Below are 20,515 nucleotides of genomic sequence, written 5' to 3'. Positions count from 1 at the left end.
TCCTGCCACTATGCCTTCCCCACCATCAGGAACTGTGCCCAGAGCTGTGGGAACCCTTCATTCAATTGCTTTTGTCGGACGTTTGTCGGTCACAGCAGTGAGATAAGGAACCAGTGCAGAGAAGTTGGAGGGAGAGGCCAGGGATGTGAACAGTTTGGGGAGACTGAGGCAAGACAGCAAGTGGCCTGTGACTCAAATGACTCAGGCCCTAACCCAGGCACTCCGTGTTCAAGGAGCAGGGCCTTCCCCAGGGTCCGGCACTGGACAACACACCATCTACTACATTTCCGGGCTGCTGCTCACACAGCCCCTCCCCCTCGTCGTCATTATAAACAGAGATCAGAAGGAACTCTCAATTTAGACCTATGACCCACAGTGACCAAGTCATGCCCACATATGGGAGAGGTAAGAAAGACTCCAGAGAGCCTCGGTGCCCAGAGAGACTGGGAGGAGGTGGACCAGGAGGGAGGCACCAGAGGACTTCCAGGCTCGAGGCGGAGGTGGAGGTAGCCAGGCAGGAAGGGGAGGTGAAGGGGTCAAAAGATAAGACCTGTGTGGGCCAGCCCCTGCCTGAGGCCCTGGCAAGTGCTCCTAGAACTAGTAGTTGTACTGTTTCATATTTACCTGAAAGGCTTGGAAACAGATGTTTATAGTTCTGCACGCGTGGGCTGATGAGATGGCACCATGAGTGGCCCTGTCACAAGCCTGAACCTGATTTGATGGTAGAGAGAAAGACACCCCACATTGTTGTCTGACTCGCACACACACACCCTGTAGCATGCATCTATACAAACACAGAAACAAATAAGTGCAAAGACCCCACCACCACACATGTCCATAGCTATGTGACTCCTAACAGCCTAGAAAACAACGCTAGAGCCTGTCAGATAAGAAGACAGAAAAAGGAAATGGGAAGCCACACAATGGATAATTTTTGTTTTCACACACACACACACACACACACACACACACACACAAAGATTATTAACTTTATTTACAAAGCGCACCATAAAATTTTATTCAGCCTAAAAAGGAATGTCAGGGGGCTGGTGAAATGGCTCAAGTGGGTAAGTGCTCACCATGCAAACAACCTGACAACCTGAGTTTGACCCCTAGAATCCATATAAAGATAGAGGGCAGACTGCACAGCTACCCTCTGACCTACACCACACACACACACACACACACACACACACACACATACAGATGTACCACAATGAAACAGACCTCGGAACCTGGGCTAGGTAGTAGGAGCCAGGCATAAAAAGGCCACATTCTGCATGACTCCACCCCCAGAACAGACCGCAGGCAGCAGAGCCTTGATAGAAGGGTTAGAGTGGCTGTGAATGGAGGTGAGAGCACCATCCCAGGTGCTGAGATTAGGAACAGGTGATGGCCACATGTGTGAGTATGAGTCACTAAAAACAATCCATTATATACTTTGATTTGGTTAAGATAAAAAAAAAATGGTGTTAAATATAGTTTACCACAACTTTTAAAGTACTTTTTGGATTGTCCCTATACCATTGCACCTTGGTCTCCCAGGATCCGGCACTATTGTGATAGGATTAGGCTTGACCCCCTCACCCCCCTTTCACCTGCACATCAGTGCAAGCACTTCAATGTGATGACATGACAGGTTCCAAAGAATAGACTGGTACTAGCGGGAGGGGACTGTACCTAAAGGCAGGAGTGTGTGGGGGGGGGACAGAACACCTACACAAAGCCTGTAGCCACAGAGTGAGAGCCACAGCAAGCCACACAAGAGTTATTTCAGAACTACATAAAGCCACATAGACACACCACACACACACACACAGAGCAACACAGATGATGAAGTAGGCTGTCTAGCATGTGTGAAGTTGAATGGATCCTATCCTGTAATCAGACCCTTCCTCCTCACCCACAGTGGGCACTGTTAACCCCAGCTCTGCTGTCCACAGGGATAGCCTGAACTTCCCACTGTCCACCAGACTATGTCCTCAAGGCCTGCTCTGTCTGTGCTCACCTTTGAAAAATATTTATTACTCTTGTGTACGTGTAGGATGAAGAGAGAGAGCACACGGGCTGTGGTGTGTGTACAGAGGTCAGAGAACAACTCTGTGAAGCTGGGCCTCTCTTTCCATGGGTCCCAGGGATCAAACTCAGTCATCAGGTTGGTGCAGTAAGTGCGTTTAACTGCTGTGCACCTTGGCCCCTGCGTTCACTTTTAAATCCTCCTGTTAATGCCCCAAGGACAGGGGGTCCAGAAGCAAGTTCACCCAGTGGCTCCGGGGCCACATCTACCACTCTTCTTTGTCACAGTGGGGAGGGGTGTTATTGGTTTCTGCCAGGGATGGCACTTAACCCCATACAGGACTATCATTACAATAGACAATGTCACCATTTGGCACTGGAGAAGCTCACTCTATGAACTAGAGCCCCTCCTAAAGCCGGTTTTCATTAATAGCCCAGTCCCAGAGAAGCTAAGTAATCACCAGGCGCAGAGCCCAGCCCCTCTGCTGCCTGGCCTGTAATGACATTGGCCAGCATTCTCACAGCCCAGCATGCCCGTGGCACCATACTCACTGAAGGGTTCTGAATCGGTAAGGGGGAAGGTGACCCAGCTCAGATATTCCTAGGCCAGACAGAGTGCCGTTGCCACCTGTTTACACTCTGGGACCAGCTAGAGATGACAGTAGAAATCCTGCAGCTGCCTCCATGGAAACCCTGGCTAGCCCCTCACTCTTACCCTGAGAACAGGACCACCACGTTCCATTTTGGAGCCTTCGGACTTTTCTGCAGAGAGGAGACATGTCTGGCCTGTCAGTGGGGTGTCACACACCTCCACATGGACACATGCCCACCAGAGCAGAACCCTAGACAAAGACTCATCTCTTCCTGGAAGGTATCTACTCTGGATGTCAGTCTCCATAGCTATAAAATGGGACAACTGGGCCTGAGCATGTTTGTGAGGCCTCCAGCAACCAAGGTCACTGCTGCAATGCTGTGGTTGACCTGCCCTAAGTAGAGGTCCCAGGAAGATTCAATACGTTGCTGAGTCCTCTCGGGCTAGCTGTAAGTGGCCAGGTCCCTGTCAGGCTTCCTTATGTCTAACCTCCACACTCACCAAGAGGGTCTGAGTTCCCAGGGAAGTGACCCAACCCTGTAGCCACAGAGCTCCAGGGGAGAGTGGGTCAGGTTACAGCCAGCTTGTTAGGATCTGGACCCATCTGGTAGCGCCTAGCTCCCTGGTAGGCTCTCAGGAATGCTGCCAGCCCTATCTTCAGGGGTGTGGCCAGCCATGGCAAGGTCCCAGCCTACCCAGCCAGGATCAGGATGCAAAGCAGACCAGTGAGAGGCTCTAGGCTGCCCTGCATTCACCTGAGGGAAAAGTCAAGGCCCACCCTATATTGGAAGGGAGGTTAATGGAGAAGAGTCCTGTACCCACTCCCTCATCCTCACACAAGCCAGACCAGAGTTCCCAATGTAGGCAAATGAGCCCAGCTATGTTAAGGTCACCCACACAGGATAAAGGAGCCCCTATGCCTTGCTACTTTTCCGGGGCGGTGAAAGGAGCCTGCTTTAGTCCCAGCTGGACAAGCCACCCAGGACGGCAGCCCCACCCCCAGCAGGTGCTTGTGCAATGCACTCTTACAAGCAGTGAGTGGGGACAGGGTGGGGCCGCACCAAGCTACCCAAGCTGCACCAGACACAGGGGCCACCCAATGGGCAAGGCTACAGGTTCTGCCACTGCCCTGTGCCCCTCACTAAGGCAAGACATATAGGCAAGGAGCTTGTGGGTGCCCAGGCCTGGTGAGGAGCAAAGTCCCCTCTGGCTCAGACCCTTAGATAGCCTGCTTTGTGCTGGGAAGAGAGCAGTGGTTGGTTACACAGAGGGCCGAGGTCCTCCTACCCAGATAGGGGACTTGCACCCTGGCAGGCCACTCAGGAGAGGGTCACACAACAGCACAAGTCTATTGTCTAGATATAGATACCTTCCCTCCTACCTTCAAGCCTCCTGAGGGAGCAATCATATGGGGACTTGCGCTTGACCTTCTGACCCTCTGTGACAAAGAGAAGACAAAAGGTAGAGCCCCAATCCCTGTATCTCTGAGTTCAAGCCTTAAAATGGGACCTGTCTTCTAGCCCCAAGCCCACCTGTAAGCTACCTGGGCCCCCTGCCCCACCCTACCTAGGCTGTTCCTCCTACTGCTCCCAGGGCTTCAAGAACCCCAGAGGCCACCCAGGCCACATACAGGTCTTCCCGGTATGAGCCATGAAGTACTGATCCCAAAGAGAAGCTGGGTTTCATCAGGCCACAGCTCTGCCCACCCACATCATCGACGTTAACCCCGGACTACCCTAAGAATAGGACCTGGGACTCAGGCCCAGAGTCCAAATTGAGATAGTGCACTGGGGCCAAGAGCCTATGGGCATACTTTCCTACCTCAACACCCTTTCAAGTCCCAAAGCACATTCAGTTAGTCTTCTATCTAAACTGACATGAAACACTACCCCCCATCATGGGTGTACAAAACCCTATGGCAGGTTTCTTATTACTTATTTTTTATTATGGTGAGCTTTTATTATCCAGAATACAGAAACACATCTGTTACAAAATTCGCATAATGAGGCTACCACAGTGACTCCTTAATGTCTCTTTCTGGTTCTTTCCATCTTAGAAGGCCATGTATCCTGGCCCCAGGGTGAGCACCCTGTCACCTGCCAAAGTGAGGGACGCTTTTCCATGCCAGTCAAACCCAGCCTTAATTATCCTAGAGTTTCTTCCACATGTCCTTACCTTACCCTGAGTCCCCTGACTGTCCACAAGTGACACCCAGCATCCACAGTGGCCTGTAGACAGAGCCCATCATCTGGGCTCTAGGCTGATTCTGCAGCCAGATCGGCTTGTCGGGGGCCCCAGGTGCTGCTCACACACTGAAAAGTCTCTTCCCTCTAACCGTGCGCTGGTAGGATTTGGGAAGCATTCCACACAGGATGTATTTGACAACTCCAAGGCCCCCTGAAATGGCTGATCCTTGCCTGCCTCCAATAGAGGCCCTGCAGGAGGCACACTGAGAACATACTTAGGTGCCTATGTAAGCTTGGTACCTCTGAACCTCTGTGAGCCAGTAGGTACCTGGCACTCAAGCATACCCCACATATAACAGCCATTTGTCCCCCACCCTGAACAAGGCTGGCTTGCCCAAGGACACCCGCCCAGGGCGGTATGACTTTGAGGCCACAGGCAGCCAGCCAGAGAGGCCTTGATAAGCACAGCAGAGGTGGGGCTGCCCTGGGAACCAAAGATGACAAGCTGCGGAGCCCCCAGTCTCCCCCCCTTACTCTCCACCCCAGTCAGTCCTTGTGCCAAGGACAGCCAGAACATTCCCCCTTTCCTGGGGAGCTGCCACGCCTCAAAAGAGCTAACCCAGGGACCTTGATCTGGGACAGAAAGAGCAAATTTACACTTAGCGGAAAACCATCTTTACTGCATTAGGTTGGCAAGGATTTCTCAAAGGCCCTTTGTATACCTGCCTTGTGTTTTACTTCCTGGCCAAGTGAGGTGGGGATCAGGTGTCCCAAGAAGAAAGGGAGGTCACCAGGTCACTTGACGTCATGGGATGAGCTTGGGACAGAGTGCCAGCCCCGCTTTTCTGTAAAATGCAAACCTGGGACCCTGAAGCCCACCACCATTCCCCTGATTTCTCTGTGGCCACTGAGACATTTCCAGAAGGTCCGCAGTGGACTTTGCATTGGTTCCACTGCCCTCAGCCCTCCTGTGCCCAGTTGTCACACCCACAGTGCTAGAGACTCAAAGTAGGCCTAACCCTAACCCTCAACTGCTAGGACCCATCATTGCTGCTCAGCTCACTTGGAAGGATTCTGGGTGTCAGATCTGGCCCAACTGCAAAGACACAGTTTCTGCCCTCTCTTCACAGCTGTCCCTCCTTCCCCCCAGACACACATTCCATCAGTGAAGTGTCTCATTTGTGCTCCTGGGAATCACTGGCCAGTTCCTCCCCTTCGTTTCCTTCATTTGTGTTACTGCTGCACTGCCCTTGCCCTTGCCCCGCCAGTCTGTCACCTGCAGGTCAGGCCACCCACACCCAGTTGTCTTGAGAGACCACCTGCCCACGGGTGCCCAGGAAACTCGTCGTTCTCTCATGGAAAGGGTCTTATGAGGAAGCTGTGGGACATAACAGCTGCCTCCAGATCAGAGAGAGAAGCTGGGATGGGGCTCACTGCTTCTGGTCACCAGGAATAGCCTTTCTAGAAACCCAGGGCTCTCCACAGACACTTCCAGGCAAGCGTAAAGGTCAAGGAGAAGGGTACAAGAAATACAGAAATCCTGACGTGACACCCCTGCCCTTGACATCCATACCCACACCTTTCTAGTTCACAGAAGTCCAGCCTTTCCAGTTCACAGAAACACCACAGCCAGCCAACCAACACCAGAGCTCACTGGATGGCCCAGAGTCAGACACTAATAAACAGGCTCCCAGCTAGGTGGTCCATGGCCAGCATATTTAGAAACCCCTTCAGGATGGGGGATGGCTTTGAGTCTCCCCAAGTCCCTGAAAGACTTGGGCTAAGGAGACCCTGGAATCTTTTGGGTTTCAGAATTTGGTTGCATTACCATAGGATGAACAGGAAGCATTGGCTCAAGATGGTGGACAGAGCCACAACTCAGCTGATGACACAGGCAAGGTCACATGATCCTATGAAGCTTTTCAGGATATCAGGTGGTTTGGCCAGTGTGTTCAGTAGATACTACAATCTATATCAATCTATTTCTTCTTCCTCCTATTCTTATCCCTTCACCGTCCAACCTATCTATACACCTATCTACTATTTCAAGAGTCCACAACACCCACCAACCCAGACACCCATCCATCCATTCATCCATCCATCCACCCACCAATCCATTCATCACCCTATCTACGCACCTCTCCAACCGTCTACCTACTACTACACCCAGAGTCCACACACCACTACCCTAGCTATCCATTCATCCATCCAACTGTACATCTATTCATCCACCCACACACACTCCCACCACTCATCCATCCACCTACCCATCTTAACTTATCTGTCTCTCATCTATCTACCCACCATCCTAACAATTTATCTTTTCATTAATCCCCCTACCCACCATTCTGTCCATCTACTCACTTGTCCATTCATCCACCTGCCAATCCAGCCACCTACAAACTCAGCCATCCATCCCCCTACCTACACATCTATCACCTACAATACTTCCATCTACCAACTTAACTAGCCAGCTATCTAAATGGATGCCCACTACTCTATCCACTCATCATCCATCCATCCATCCATCCATCCATCCATCCACCCACCGACCCACCCACTTCTCCCATCATGCACAAATTCATCTGTCCCTACTCTTCCTCTTCTCATATCTGTTTATCCTCTGCAGCCCTTGCTTCATGCACTGACATGAGGGCAGAAGATCCTTTCCACACCTGGTGAGAGTCTAACACTCCAACTTCCTGAGACCTAGAAGCTTGGGAGCAGGGACCACATGACAGTAGCCATTCATTATTTGTTGACTGTCACTCTGCCGATCCAACACACATGTGCATGTGCACACATGGAAATATGAACTTCCACCTGGGCCTCTCCCACCCAGTGTCATGGAAGCTAGTGTGGACAGGGTAAGAGGCAGGAATGTCTCAGCCTCACTCCAGATTAATTTATGTATCTGGCATAGCTTGTCTCCCCTAAGTTCTAGAGAGCTGCCTCCTTGCAGATATTATTTCCAGCACTTGCTACTCTACTCTAAGCACTTGCAAGGAGGTGACTAATTCATATGTCCACTTATAAATGAATTCCCTCTAATGCCAGAGACACAGACATGTTGGACAGTGAGATGGCAGCTTCGAGGGCCTTTAAATGGCCACATATAGCAGGATGTGGCGCTCTGTGGTGCCCAAACACAAATGATAGCATGACCTGTTAGCATCCCTGAGACAGAGGCCCAGGCCTCGTCTACATGTGAGGAAACAGCCCCCAAAGCAATGTGATATCCCAGGACACCTCGCCGGCTCTGGGAAGGTGCCACACCCATCTCAAGCTGCTCCCTGCCATTGCCACTCAAGCAGGAAAAGTCATTCTGTGCTCCAGCAGAGGTGAGGCCAGCTCTGTATGCATGAAGATACCTGCTCTCCAGGGTCACCTGAGAGGCTAGGTTCCACAGTTGTACCACTGAGGGCCCCCTTCCACAGAGTTTCCCAAGGAGATGGGCCCTGTATTTGTCTGCTCAGAGAAACACAGCCAAGTCATGTGGCTTTTGCTTCCTAGGTTCACCTTTTGCCCTGTCTGTCTTCCCAGGGGCAGTAGGCCACTTGAGGGTCACTCCCTGCCACTGGAGTCCTGCTTCACATTTCACTGGGAGGATCTGGGTCCTACAGCTTCTTTGTAAACCTCCACTTTGTGCTGCAGAGAGGACCCAAGAGGGTGAACCACAGCTGCTCCTAGGAAGGGGCTTGTCTCAGTGCTCAGTGACTCACAGATCTTCTGGAATCAGAGGACTTTCGTGAGAGTGCCAGGCAGGGCTCCTGAGCTGAGGGAAAGCTATTGCTGGCCATTGGTAGCCAGGTGTTCAGTCTGGTCTGACTCAAAGACATCAAATTTCCTGTGTGGTTTTGTACACACCCCTGGCCTTCAGGTCCCCACAAACAAAGCATAACCACCCCCATCTGGCTGGCCAATGCAATTCTAGGTCCCAGCTGTAGACTACAGCTATCCAGCTGAGCCATAAAAGAAGGGCAAGCCATACGTTGATTCTGTCAGCCCTGCATCACCTAGCTGAAGCACATAACAAGAACACAGGCCTTTCTGAGATGTTCACCTGCATGAAGGGAATTGGCTGAAAGCAAGCAGCCTCACTGAAAGGGGGGCACCACCATATGCGTAAAACCAGGTAGCAACCCATCCCAGACTGCCCTGTACAGGACCTGTGGATTAGACAGTACACTCACTATTCCTGAGCCAATATAGCCTGTCCCCAGGGAGGGAGCTAAGGACTCTGTAGGAGTGACCTACAGAAAAGAAAAGAAAAAAAAAAAAAAAAACCACCTCAAAGACCTATGCATGCCTCATTACTTGGAAACAGGGAAGGGCCTGGCTTGTTGCCAAGTGAAAAAACTTCAGGCAGGAGGGAGGAGGAGGAAGCAGGGAAGGTGACAGGGAGGGGAAGAGAGGGACGGAGATGGGGAGAGGGAAGCAAAAGAGAAAAGAAAGGGAGAGACAGAGGGTTATGGGAAGAAGAAAGAGATTTGAAAGGGGAGAAGGAGGGAATAGTAGGAGAAAGGAAGAAAAGAGGAAGTAAAATCGAGGTAGGAGAGGGGGAGGTGGGAAGTCCTTGCCCACTCTCTAGACAATGACCTTTTAACTTCAGCTCAGCACAGAAGGCAGTGGCCAGCCTTGGCTGTCTACAGACAGCACCACTGATTTGCAGTATGGACAGCTGAGAAAACAACAGGCACTGGGCACTTTCCCCTTTTCAAGAAGGACCAGATAGACATCAGACCATACTAGACATGTAAGTGGCTTCAGCCAAAGCCAGGTGGCTTCCCTGAGGTACAGATGTGATCCCCACCCCCACATTCCTAGGGTCCTCCAATAGGCCTCAGGCCTTAGTCTATCTGCTTCACTGCAGCATTTTCCTGACATCTTATCCCCAGGGACCAAGGGATCTAGCCACAGAAGGAGGACAGCAACTCCACCCTCTCTCACCCAGCAAGGCCAGCTCACACAGCAGAGAGGAACCAGGAGACACAGACCTCAAACAGTGGGTTTTGCAATTTGTTTCATCAGGACCCAAGAAAGGGAATGTGCTACATACTCTCCCAGTCCCTCTACCCTCCCCTCCTCCTCTATACATCTCTTGGACCTCATCTCTCTGCCCTACAGGTTTCCTCCATCATGACTTACACATCTCAATCCCATCATTAGCACCAAAGCATGGTCTTCAGGTCCCAGTATTTTCCATAAGCTTGATCTGGAGGCTGTACTGGGCTCATTCACTCCTCTAGTCTTGATGGCAATGTGTGTCCTGGGGGAGCAGTTCTACCCCAATATTTGACTATCCCACCCATCTAGATTTTGGACAGTTGGTAGCTGAGACCCTCAAGGCCAAATTGGTGATCTCACCAGGACCCATGATGGTGCAGCTCAGCTGTCTGTCTTTAGGCATAAGCAGGAGTTGGCAGGAACCCCAAAGAAATGAGACCTCTTCAGTGCTTTGGTTCCCCTGGGTGCTGTCACAGAGAAAAGCAGCATAGCTGGGTGCCAGGTGAGCTCTGGGCTATCACCTGTTCATCTCCAAAAGGGACAGAAGGTCTTGTCCCTTAGTCACTAGGGGCAACCGGGGATCTGAATTCCTGCAACACTTTACGACCCACTCCAGCTGTTACTGCCCACAAGACACACTTTCAAGCCTTCTCCAGTCCTGTGGGGTGCCCTGGCATACACTGGTCACTTCTTCACTCTAGCTCTAGGCCTGGCCTGGGCACTTGCTGTGGCTGTAGGCTCAGCCATTCCTTAGGAATTCTGAATCTGGGATTAAGGGAATTGGGGGATAGACGGATTCGCAGCTGCCTAGCAAGGATTGTTACCTGCTGTTCCAGAAAACAGAAAAAGTCTAACCATGGCGAATGACTGCTAATATCTGTCACTCATATGCAGGCTGATTCAGGATTAATGTTCTCAAACTGTTGCCATGATAACTATGTGCTAACCCTCATCCACAACTCCCAAACAGTAGCCTCAGAGCAACTAGGGAAAGGTCACTTCATGGCATGGTCTCTGACACAAGGCATCTCCCATATAACTGGTTCTCTGGCCCACTTGGAAGTGGCATGCTGTGTGACCAGTGAGATCCATCTGACTATTTTATGCTCTGACCATCTGATGATGGGATATCCCTCATCAGGTCCACCTAGTTTGAGATGCTGCATTTTCTAATATAGATTTTTAAGGCTCTGCCCTCTTGGCTCTCTGCCTGACTACTTGCCAGTAGCGGGCTCCTTTAACCACTAGATCTTCATGTTTTACCATATGTTAAGTCACAGTAGCCAAGGGCATAGATGTGCTTCATGAAGGAACAGGCAGAGATGGTATGGAGCAGAACTCTGCCAAGGTCAAGTGCTCTGAGCCCATGACTCCTTGGGGATGCGTAGATACAGATGAGCTTCCCCGGGAACTCCCAGATTCTTTCCTTTGCCAGGTGATGGGAGACCTCTGGAAGGGAAACAGAGGATGAAGAGCCTCTATTTCAGGAAGGCTGCAACCAACATAGGAAAAGATGGACTAAGGCAAGGTAGGGTCCCTGGGCTGCTGAAACAGTATCTAACATAATGAAAAGTAAGGGTAAATTGTATCAATAGACAGGCAGTCCAGGAATCAGCCAATGCAGAAACATTGGAGTTAAGATACACTGTAGACTAAAAGGTGGTCTCAAAACATCTCACCCACAGCCACAGAACACCTTCTTACCAGCACAAGAAGAATGGCCTACAGGATGGACCACATGGCTGCCCACCTGTATTCCTTTCCTGTATTCTCCTCTCCTCCCCTTTCCTCCCCTCTTCTCCCCTCTCTTACCCTTCCTTCCTCTCTTCTCCTCTCCTGCTACAGGGAGGGTAATTTTAAAAATGGACCCAGCCTCCTTTCTAGGACACACTGCCTTTGCCTGGATCCTTCTGGAACCACATCCAGGTGTGTTCTGATCAGTCCCATAAACCTGGGGACTTCCCAGGAGGTAGCCAGAAAGTGGGCAAACACCTTATGAAATGCTTCTAGCTCAGATCTGCCTGTGCTGAGCCTGGCCAAGACAAAAGCCCTGGCTTATTAGAACAGCAATGGGTGGGGCCCTCAGGAATATCCCCAGGCCACAGAAAGGTCCTCTGGCAGCCTCTGTCTCTACCCACCAGTTTCCCAAGCCCAGGAATGTTACTGGATAAAAATACTGCAGGCAGATGTCATCAGTCTGGCCTGTCTGTGGGGCTTAGAGTTGTCCAGGCAGGAGTTGCCACAGCCTAGGCTGTGAGAGTGGAGTGAGCACCAGGAAAAAGGTGAAGAAAGTCCTTCAAAGGAGCCAGACAGCTCCAGGTGGCCCTGCCTGCCTGTCTGTATGGTCTCTTAACACTCAGGACCATCAAGACACATCCTAATGCCAAAAAAAGGACACCTTTACCAGTGGACATTCCATGTATAAGAAGTCAGGTCAGGGAGACACAGACAGAGGCTCTGAGCCTATCTGAACCTGGGAAGCCTTCCTGGAGGAAGCTCTGGACATTTAACGGAGCGTGTGTTAAGGCTGACATTCGTCAGGTTGGACTCCAATGCATCCTCAGGGGACAGGCTCCTTCTACCAAAGGACTCTCTTCTCTACTAGCAGAAGAACATCAACTCATTCCTTTCTTGATTCCGATCAGCATGTGGTATAGGGGGAGGCAACTCCTGGCTCCTTGGGCATACCCAACCGTGTGACCTGAGGCAGGTAATCTACCTCTTCGAGTTCAGGGTTCCCAGCTGCACACAGCAAGTAGCCGTGCTTGACAGACTCGGCAGAGGTGCTTCTACAGTCCCTTCCACCTTTCAAGAGGCCTCTGAGTAGGGCCAGGGAATGGGACTGGGCCACACAGCAGAAGATAAAGGGCTGCAGAGGCAGTCCTTTCACACGCTCAGAAGCCTCATGGAAAGTCAGGTCCCATGCTGGCCACGGTCACCCTACTGACAGAGCAACCACTGGCTCCCCTCAGAAATCTGGGGCTCTGTACACTCAGCAGGGCTATGAAAAGGGATCCTCACCAGGAAGAGGCAAGGAGGATACATCCCAGAGTATCTCAGGTGGGGTGAGAAGCGCTTAGTGCTACCTACTCTTTGCCACCCCCGACAGCCTCCCCCCCCCACACACCCTGCCTGTTCTTCTACTTCCCCATCGGATCAAAAGGTCCTGCACCTGCCCTCTGCAACTATTCTTTAGGTTCAGCATCCAAGTGACCCTTGTCGGCAGCACTTGTCTGTTCATTATCCCTGCCAGAGGCAGGGCCTAAGCACCCCACATAAAAGCTTCCAGAAGCTTCTCTGCATGCAACCTTCCCTCAGGACTGACCACACATTCCCATACCACCTTGGTCTCTTTCTGGGCCTGGAACGTGCTCCTCGAAGGCTGTCCTAAGCCTGTCAGATTCATGAAGAGGGAAATGAAACGTAGCATAGTTGTCCTGGAACATCAGATCTGGGAGGGGCCTCGGAGCTAATCAGGGTCCATTTCCTAGATAAGGGTGCTGAGGAGAAAGAGTGAGGAGCAGGGGTCCCTTTTGCAGTCTATGACCAACTGTGCATCTTATTACACAGGAGCCGCTTGAGAGAGGCAGCTGCAGAGCTCCTCGCTGCTAGGCCCATCCACTGAAGGCCACCCTGCAGTGTGCAACCACAGTTTGCACAGGCAACACCACACCCAGGAAGCATGAGCACTGGACACTACTTTGCCACCAGAGGGCTCCAGGCACCAAACTCCCTGAAAAACAAAGGCCACAGCAGCTGGCCTGACCCCTGTCCTCATTACACCATGGGTCCCTGTAGGTACCTTCCCTGCCTCAGAAGCTCCCAGTGCCACTTTGGCCTAGCACAGGTTCCCATACCCTCATGACCCCAGGGTAGGGAGGCCCTTCTTCAGATCTGAGATCCACAGGGTTGCCTCCTTCTCCCACCCAGCTGAGAGCCCTGGCACAAAGGATGTCTGTGGCCACCCAGCTAAGGGCAAACCAAGATAAAGGGCTCCACATTACCGCTAACAGTGTACACAGAAATACCAGACTGGGTCTAGTTGAAGGGGTTTGTAAGATGTGGATAGTCAGGGGATGATGATAAAAGAGCCAGCAGATGACACCAAGGGACCAGGCCCCAGAGGAAATGGCATGTGGAAGAGCCTCAAGGAGACACCTCAAATTTTATCCAAGGCTGAAGAACAGGTGCTTACAGGGACCAGAAGGAAAGATGTGGTCAACTCCACAGCACTGCAGCTGCCTCAGTGCTCTGTCCCCATCATCGTGCCAGCTGTCTTCCTAGGTCTGCTAAACAATTGCCCAGTGGCCATCCCATGAGAGCTATAGCCATTACATTGCAGCCCCTGCATTTTGGAAGGCTAGCCCAACTGACCACCAGAACAGCTGCATGCTGTTCCACTCATGATCATCTCCCCGAGGTACTAGCAAAAGCCACCAGAAAGTTCTTGTCCTGAGCAAGCCAGAACTGTGAAAGGATGGAGACAGGCTGATCAAGTTTAGGTTCAAGAACGAGGGAGGTGAGCAGTGTCTCTCAAAGCCCTCTGTTAGTCATAACCAGGATCTCCAAGCAACTTGGCAATCAGAGCAGATACTTTGGAATATCTGCCCTTGACCCTGGCCAAGGCCCAGCAGCAAGGAAGCTGGACCCCTGTGATGTTGGCTAGGAAGAGGGCTGCTCTCTTTGGGGACACAAAGAGCCACAAAATAGGATTAGGATGGGGGGGGGAACCTAAGCAGCAAAGGGCAGTGCTGGGGACCATGACCTGACCCCGTCAGCCAGGGAAAGCCAGCACAGACACAGGAAGAACTGCTCTACTTGGGCCAAGGCAGGGGTCCCCCAAGGAGGGGCCAGGATGTCCGGGTCTGTTTCCCCATACATATATGGGAAAGCATACCCCAGAGCGTGCAGGATGCTGGCTCTTACCCCTACTTCCCCCTCTGCCCCTACACATTCATGCCCTGCTTTTCAAGAGCAGGCCTGTCCTTTGGGCCACGGAACCCACACCTGACATGTTCTAGAGTCCAGTTTACAAAGTGTGGGGCTCACTGTCTGCCAGCCACAGTTGCTACTTGGAGCACCATCAGGGACAGCCAGCACGACCACACATTTTATAAAGATGCGGCTAGGCCATGTCTCATCTCCGGAGACTGACTGACCCAAAGGGTCTGGGCAAGCCACATGCTGTGCCCAGCAGGGTCCTCCCAGGTTACTTACCCCTCCCTCTTGGTAACTAAACTCCATGGGCAGCCAGCCATAGGACTGGGGAAGGTTGAGCAACCTCCACTCAGCAGCTAGCATCTCGCTCCCTCTGTTTGACAAAGAAGCCCTTAGACCACCAAACTACGAGCCACCCGGGCCCTATGGCTCCTGGCTTCTGGGAAGGCTGGGCAAAGGCAGGCTTTGCTGAGCCAACTTCCCGAGGGCTGAACAATCCAATTCAGGAAGAAAGCACAGTGTAAGCACAGACTTCCTCTGGGGCGGGACAAGCCTTCTTCCTCCACCAGGGCCAGGCTACCCACAATCAGGAACTTAAAGATGCTCGTTCTAAGGAAGATACCATGCAAGTGTCTGAAGGCCCGCTCACCTTGGCAAATTGGGCTCCTGGGACAAAAAGGTAACAGCACCCCGCCCCTTTCATCTTAGGGATCTTGGATCCAGCAGGCAAGTGCTGGGAAGCAAAAGCCATGTGTTTGCTAGACACTCCTACAGTGGTAAGGCCCTTTGGGGTCTTTGCACACTACTTCCTATATCCTGACAAAAACCTACTGCTGCTGCAGACACATGCTGCGCCTCCATCCTCGAAAGACCAGCAATGAAGACTCAGGTATCCTGGCACTTTGGGAGGCAAGGCCGGGGGGCCAGGGAGGCTTAAAGACATAGCAAGAATGGCTGTGGAAACAGGGTGTCCTGACACTTGCCCTGGCTAGCCTGGGAGATCTTTGTCTCCCTCGGCAAGGCCGGCAGCCATCAGAACTCACCTTCCTGAGCCCAGCTCTTGCTGTACCTCAGAGGAGTAAACAGAACCCCACACGCCCAGTGGAGGCCCTGCCCAGGTGGCAAGACAGGAGGTCACCTAATGGAGCTTCCAAAGCAATCAGCTGTGGGGTCGGGAGAGTAGAATCCTGAGCCAGAGGCTGGCAGGGCACCAAGAAACGTGGGCAGACGGGAAGTGCTGCCTCAAGGTGGCCAGAGGGAGGCAGCAAGGAGGTCAGCCAGACCCGTTCCCAGAGATGACTTTTCTGTGCCCCTGGGAGCGCCCTGCCCCTCTCAGGCAGCCCGTGAGAATGAGAGCCACCTGGGAGGAGTGAAGGCCAGGCGCAGCTCTGCTCCCTCCCCAGTTCCCTACAGCAGGTGCCGGTCACGGACTCCAGGCAGTGTGTCTGCTGGGCTAAGGGCATCCAGCCCGCCTTCATCAGCTTGGGTTGCTGAAGCTGTGGGCACTCTGCACCTGCCAGCCTATCCTGTTCACATCCCTGCCGCTCTGACTGCCCAAGACAGAGACACCTCCCCCAAACCTGGATGGGTTTGCACACAAACTCCTGGGGGCTCCCGAGTCTCTTGTCACAGCTGACCCACACCAAAAGGCTGGCAAGGCCGGCCCCCAGCTTGCATACTTCTCCTGTGGGGACTAACACCTAAACCTAGTCCCCTCGCCCCCCCAGCCCAAGTGCATGAGCTGAGGGAAATCCCAGGCTGATGTACCCCCATGTTTCAAGGGTCCCCTCCACTCGCCCCCTCTCTGCCACAGCAGAGTCCCTGAACGTAAGGGGCTGGCTCCTAGTCTGATTTCTGTTTTCTGTGATTAGCCCTTCCTCGCCTCCCCGAGGGTCGCAGCGGCACCAGCCCAGAGGAGTCGCGTGTGCAGGGAGGTTTACTTACACGGTGAAGTGGTACACGAAACACTTCCAGCCCGTGGGTCGCTCCAGGAAGTTGTAGACGCGGCCCTGGATGTGGGTGCGCGCCAGCAGCGGGCGGCGCGTGCTGTAGATGGAGACACGCGGGTCAAGGCTCACGCGCGGACGTGGGCCGAGGTCTGCGGGGACCGGGGCTGGCGACACAGGGGGCGACAAGGGGGGCGTGAGCCCCGGGGCTCCGGGTGGCGCGATGGGAGCATAGAGCGTGCTGCCCTCCGGGCCACCCTCGGCCAGCTCCAACGAGAAGGGACACTTCTTGGCCAGTCCCGCGCTGCCCCGCCGGGCGCCCAGCAGGCGGCCCCAGCCTGTGCGCTTCCTCTCAGCATTGGGCGGGGACGAGGCCGCGTCCATGGCTAGGCAGGACCCCGGGGCCCCGCCGCGCCTCGGAGCTGAGGTGAAGGGCGCTGGGTGCAGTGCGGGTGGCCTCTGCTGCCAGCCCAGCCACTGGGGAGCCGCTGTCTGCTCCGCTAGGGGGCGGGGGCGGGGCCGGTCCCCTGAGATGGCACGCCCCGCCCCCGGGACGCCCCACCCCCGGGAGCCACCGCTCGCCTACCTGTATGTAGCTTGGCTCAGCCAACAGGTCACCCGGTAAGCCAAGCCCGGCTAGGCTGCTCGCTTGCTCCGCTTGCACCTGCTGGGCGCACCTGCTTCTCCGCACCCTGACGCCTGCTTGCCCTGGTAGGCTCTAGGTCCTCCAACTTGGGACCAACAGGTTCCACCACGAACTGGGCGGAGCACGAGCACCCACTTTCTCGCCCTCTGAACCCACCCTAGAGAGGAAGCGGGAGGCAGAAAGAAGGACATCCCGGGCCACGCGTGGACACCCTCAGGCACAGGATGAGGAAGTGTTGGCTCAAAGAACACTGAGCACCCTTAGGTGTCCAGAAGCCCCTGCTCGTGGCGGGGAATGCAAAAATGCCTTCCCAGTAGCTAATCGCTGCCCACTAACGCTGTGAGATTGAGGTAGGGACGGTCTATGGATAGCGGTCAGGGAGAGTGGGCTAAAGCTGGCCCACGCAAGGACTAGATTTCGGCTTTTACTGGTAGACACCATCCGCGGGGCTGCTTAATCAGGTAAAGGGAGTTTGCACCTCCCCAGGGTCACACAGAAGGAGCTTCTTGTCCTGAGGCTGCTGTCCTGTGGAGGTATGGGAATAGTCAGAAGGTTTATGCAGCTGGGTCTTGGGCGCTGTCTCAGAACTATACTGCCCTTTATGTGGGGTGGGAGAAGACTTGCACCCCAGGACAATGTGCACGGATGTGACCAACATCTACAACTCCACATCCCAAACACAGTAGAAGAAAAGTGTGCCTTCAATAAGCATCCAGGTAGTGGGGCAAGCCTATAATCCCAGGACTTGGGAGGTAAAGGCAGGAGAATCAAGAGTTCAAGATCAGCCTGGACTACACAAGACCCTGCCTCAAAACAACAACAAAGCTTGACAGTAGAAGGGCATGTAGAGAAGGAGAAGAATAACGTTCAGATGGTGCCTTTGTTAGCTTCAGTTGTGTCAACTTGACACAGCCTAGGGTCATTTGAGAAGGGAATCTCAGCTGAAGGACCGCCCAGATTAGATTAGCCTGTGGGTGTGTCTGAGGGACTGTCTTGATTGTCTTAATTGTTGTGGGAGGACACAACTCATTGTGGGCAGCATCTGTTCCCCGGGCAGGTGGTTCTAAGCTATGTTTGAAAGCTGAGCGTGAGCCTGAGAACAAGCAAGCAAGCAAGCAGCAAGCGGCATTCCTGTGGGGTTTCTGCTGTACTTCCTTGGCTGTGAATGAGTTCTTTGATGGGACTTGTGCTATGTGGAATGGCAAGCAGGTTCGTGACTGAGGTCCTCCGCTGGCTTTCCTTGAGGACAGACTGCAACCGGGAAACCGAAATAAACCCCTTCCTCATCTAAGTTGCTCTTGGTCCTGGTGTTTTATCACACCAACAGAAGAAAACTAGGACAGGTGGGTCAAAAGCTTCGGTATAAAAGTTAAAATAAAGCTGTGCAGAAAGAACTCAAGGGTGAGGGCTGATGGTATAGCCAGGGGTAGAGTGTGTGCAGACCTGGGTCTGAGGTAGGGGGTGGGGCGGTGGGGTTGGGGAGCACCTGCCTCCAGGAACTGTCACTGAGGAAAACATTTCCGACTACGCTGTGAAATCCAGAAGCAGCAGATAAAACAAGAAAGCTACCGCAGGGGAAATAAGAGATAAGGGACAAGCTGGGAGAGCCCCACAGTTTTCACCACTACAGGCAAAGGATTAATATCATTAGTACACCAGGAACATCTAAAACCAAAGGAGACTGTGGCCGACAGGGCTGTGGCAGAGTGGGCTGTAGACGGGACTGGCACACAGGGGAAGAGGCATGTGCCTCAGGAAAAAAAAATGCTCAGCCTCACTCATAACAAGAAAATGCAAATTAAAAGTACACTCTGATACCAGTGGCCCACTATCTGATTGGCAAACCTCCAGATGTTTGACGGCACAATCTTTGGGAGAGGCCAGGGTGGCAGGTGCTTTCCTAATCACCCGTGGGAAGGGCATCTTGGCAGCCTTAGCAAAAGCGTATGTGCCTTTTGACCTGGAAATCCCACCACTAATAACTGAGCAAAAGACAAAAAAAAAAAAAACAAAAACAAAAAAAAAAAAAAAACACCAAAAACAAAATGAAGCTGGGCATGGTGAGGGCATACCTGTAATCCGAGTACTTGGGAGGTAGAGGCAAGGGTATCAGGAGTTCAAGGTCATCCTCAACTACATAAAGAGTTCAAGGCCAATTTGGGCTACGTAAAATGAGAGAGGGAAGGGAGAGAGAGAGAGAATAAGCACATAAACTTGTATACTTCAATGTGGCTTATTTTAGCAAAAGCCAAGAAACAGCTGGAGTGGTGGCTCAGTGAGTAAGAGAGCTTGCCTCTCAAGCATGAAGACTGGAGTTCAGACTCTGCCATTCACACGTATGCCAGGTGTGACCCTGTGCATGCCTATAAACCCAGCACTGGGGGGCTTGAGGAACAGAGACTCTGGGATTGCTGGCTCCAGTCTAAATGAAAAAACTCCATCAAGAGACCCTGCCTCAAAGTAACAAGGCAGAGAGTGATACAGCAGGACACCGGAGGGCCTCTGCTGCCTGCCCTCTACAGTGTCCACAGTGCGTGTATCTGCACACATATGTAAAAGCATATTACACACATACATGAAGACGAATACAGTAGCCCTCAGTTGGTTGATTTATACTCTACCATAGCCCCACAATGAAGGCACATGGTCATTATTATCACTAATATCCAAAGGACAAAATAACTGAACCATAAGAAATAATATTGGCAAGGACCCACTCCAGATGCCCCGCACCAGGCTAAAATTCTCAGTGCTCTAGTCCTTTACATAAGGCAGGGTAGTTTATGCTTAGAGGCTACATACACCTTCCAGTATGACTCAAACCATCTCTGGATTCCTCAAAATGCTCAGCATAATGGGAATGCCAGGTAGAGTATTGCTACATTATATTGTTGGGGAAAAAAATAAAGCGTCTGCCCTAGTCCAGTCCAGATGTAATTTGTTTTTCAAATATCTCCCATCTGGTGTGTGTTGCAGAACATTGAGATATGAAATACCGACTGTCTGAACAAATCAAACATGTATGTTTACATGTCAAATAAGAAATCCTTTTGAGTTCCTTAGGAACCAAGATATAAAAAGATACAGATGTAAAATCAAAGAAGTACAAACAAATCTTTAAATGTGAGTTTGAAATATTAAAATAATCTCCTCTGTTATTTGCTCTCAAAATTACTTTACAGCT

At 52.2% G+C, this 20,515-nt stretch overlaps 1 protein-coding gene across 4 annotated transcripts in view; it reads right to left on the bottom strand.

The window, feature by feature from the left end:
* The window catches only part of Kcnq1 (potassium voltage-gated channel subfamily Q member 1), a 332,782-nt gene extending 315,603 nt beyond the window's left edge, over positions 1–17,179 (bottom strand). Inside the window, exon 1 of one of the 4 annotated variants that reach the window (XM_021633740.2) lies at positions 16,684–17,179. In XM_021633740.2, the coding sequence (XP_021489415.1) occupies positions 16,684–17,069 (386 nt within the window). In that variant the 5' untranslated portion in view covers positions 17,070–17,179. Of the gene's footprint in view, positions 1–15,018; positions 15,183–16,683 lie in introns of those variants that run through there. The other 3 variants (XM_060383057.1, XM_060383061.1, XM_060383053.1) reach the window with 3 other exon arrangements.
* Between the last annotated feature and the right edge of the window lie 3,336 nt (positions 17,180–20,515).

This window comes from Meriones unguiculatus, chromosome 1, assembly GCF_030254825.1.
Source record: "Meriones unguiculatus strain TT.TT164.6M chromosome 1, Bangor_MerUng_6.1, whole genome shotgun sequence".
Classification (NCBI taxonomy): domain Eukaryota; kingdom Metazoa; phylum Chordata; class Mammalia; order Rodentia; family Muridae; genus Meriones; species Meriones unguiculatus.
This window is presented reverse-complemented; position numbering and strand designations above follow the sequence as displayed.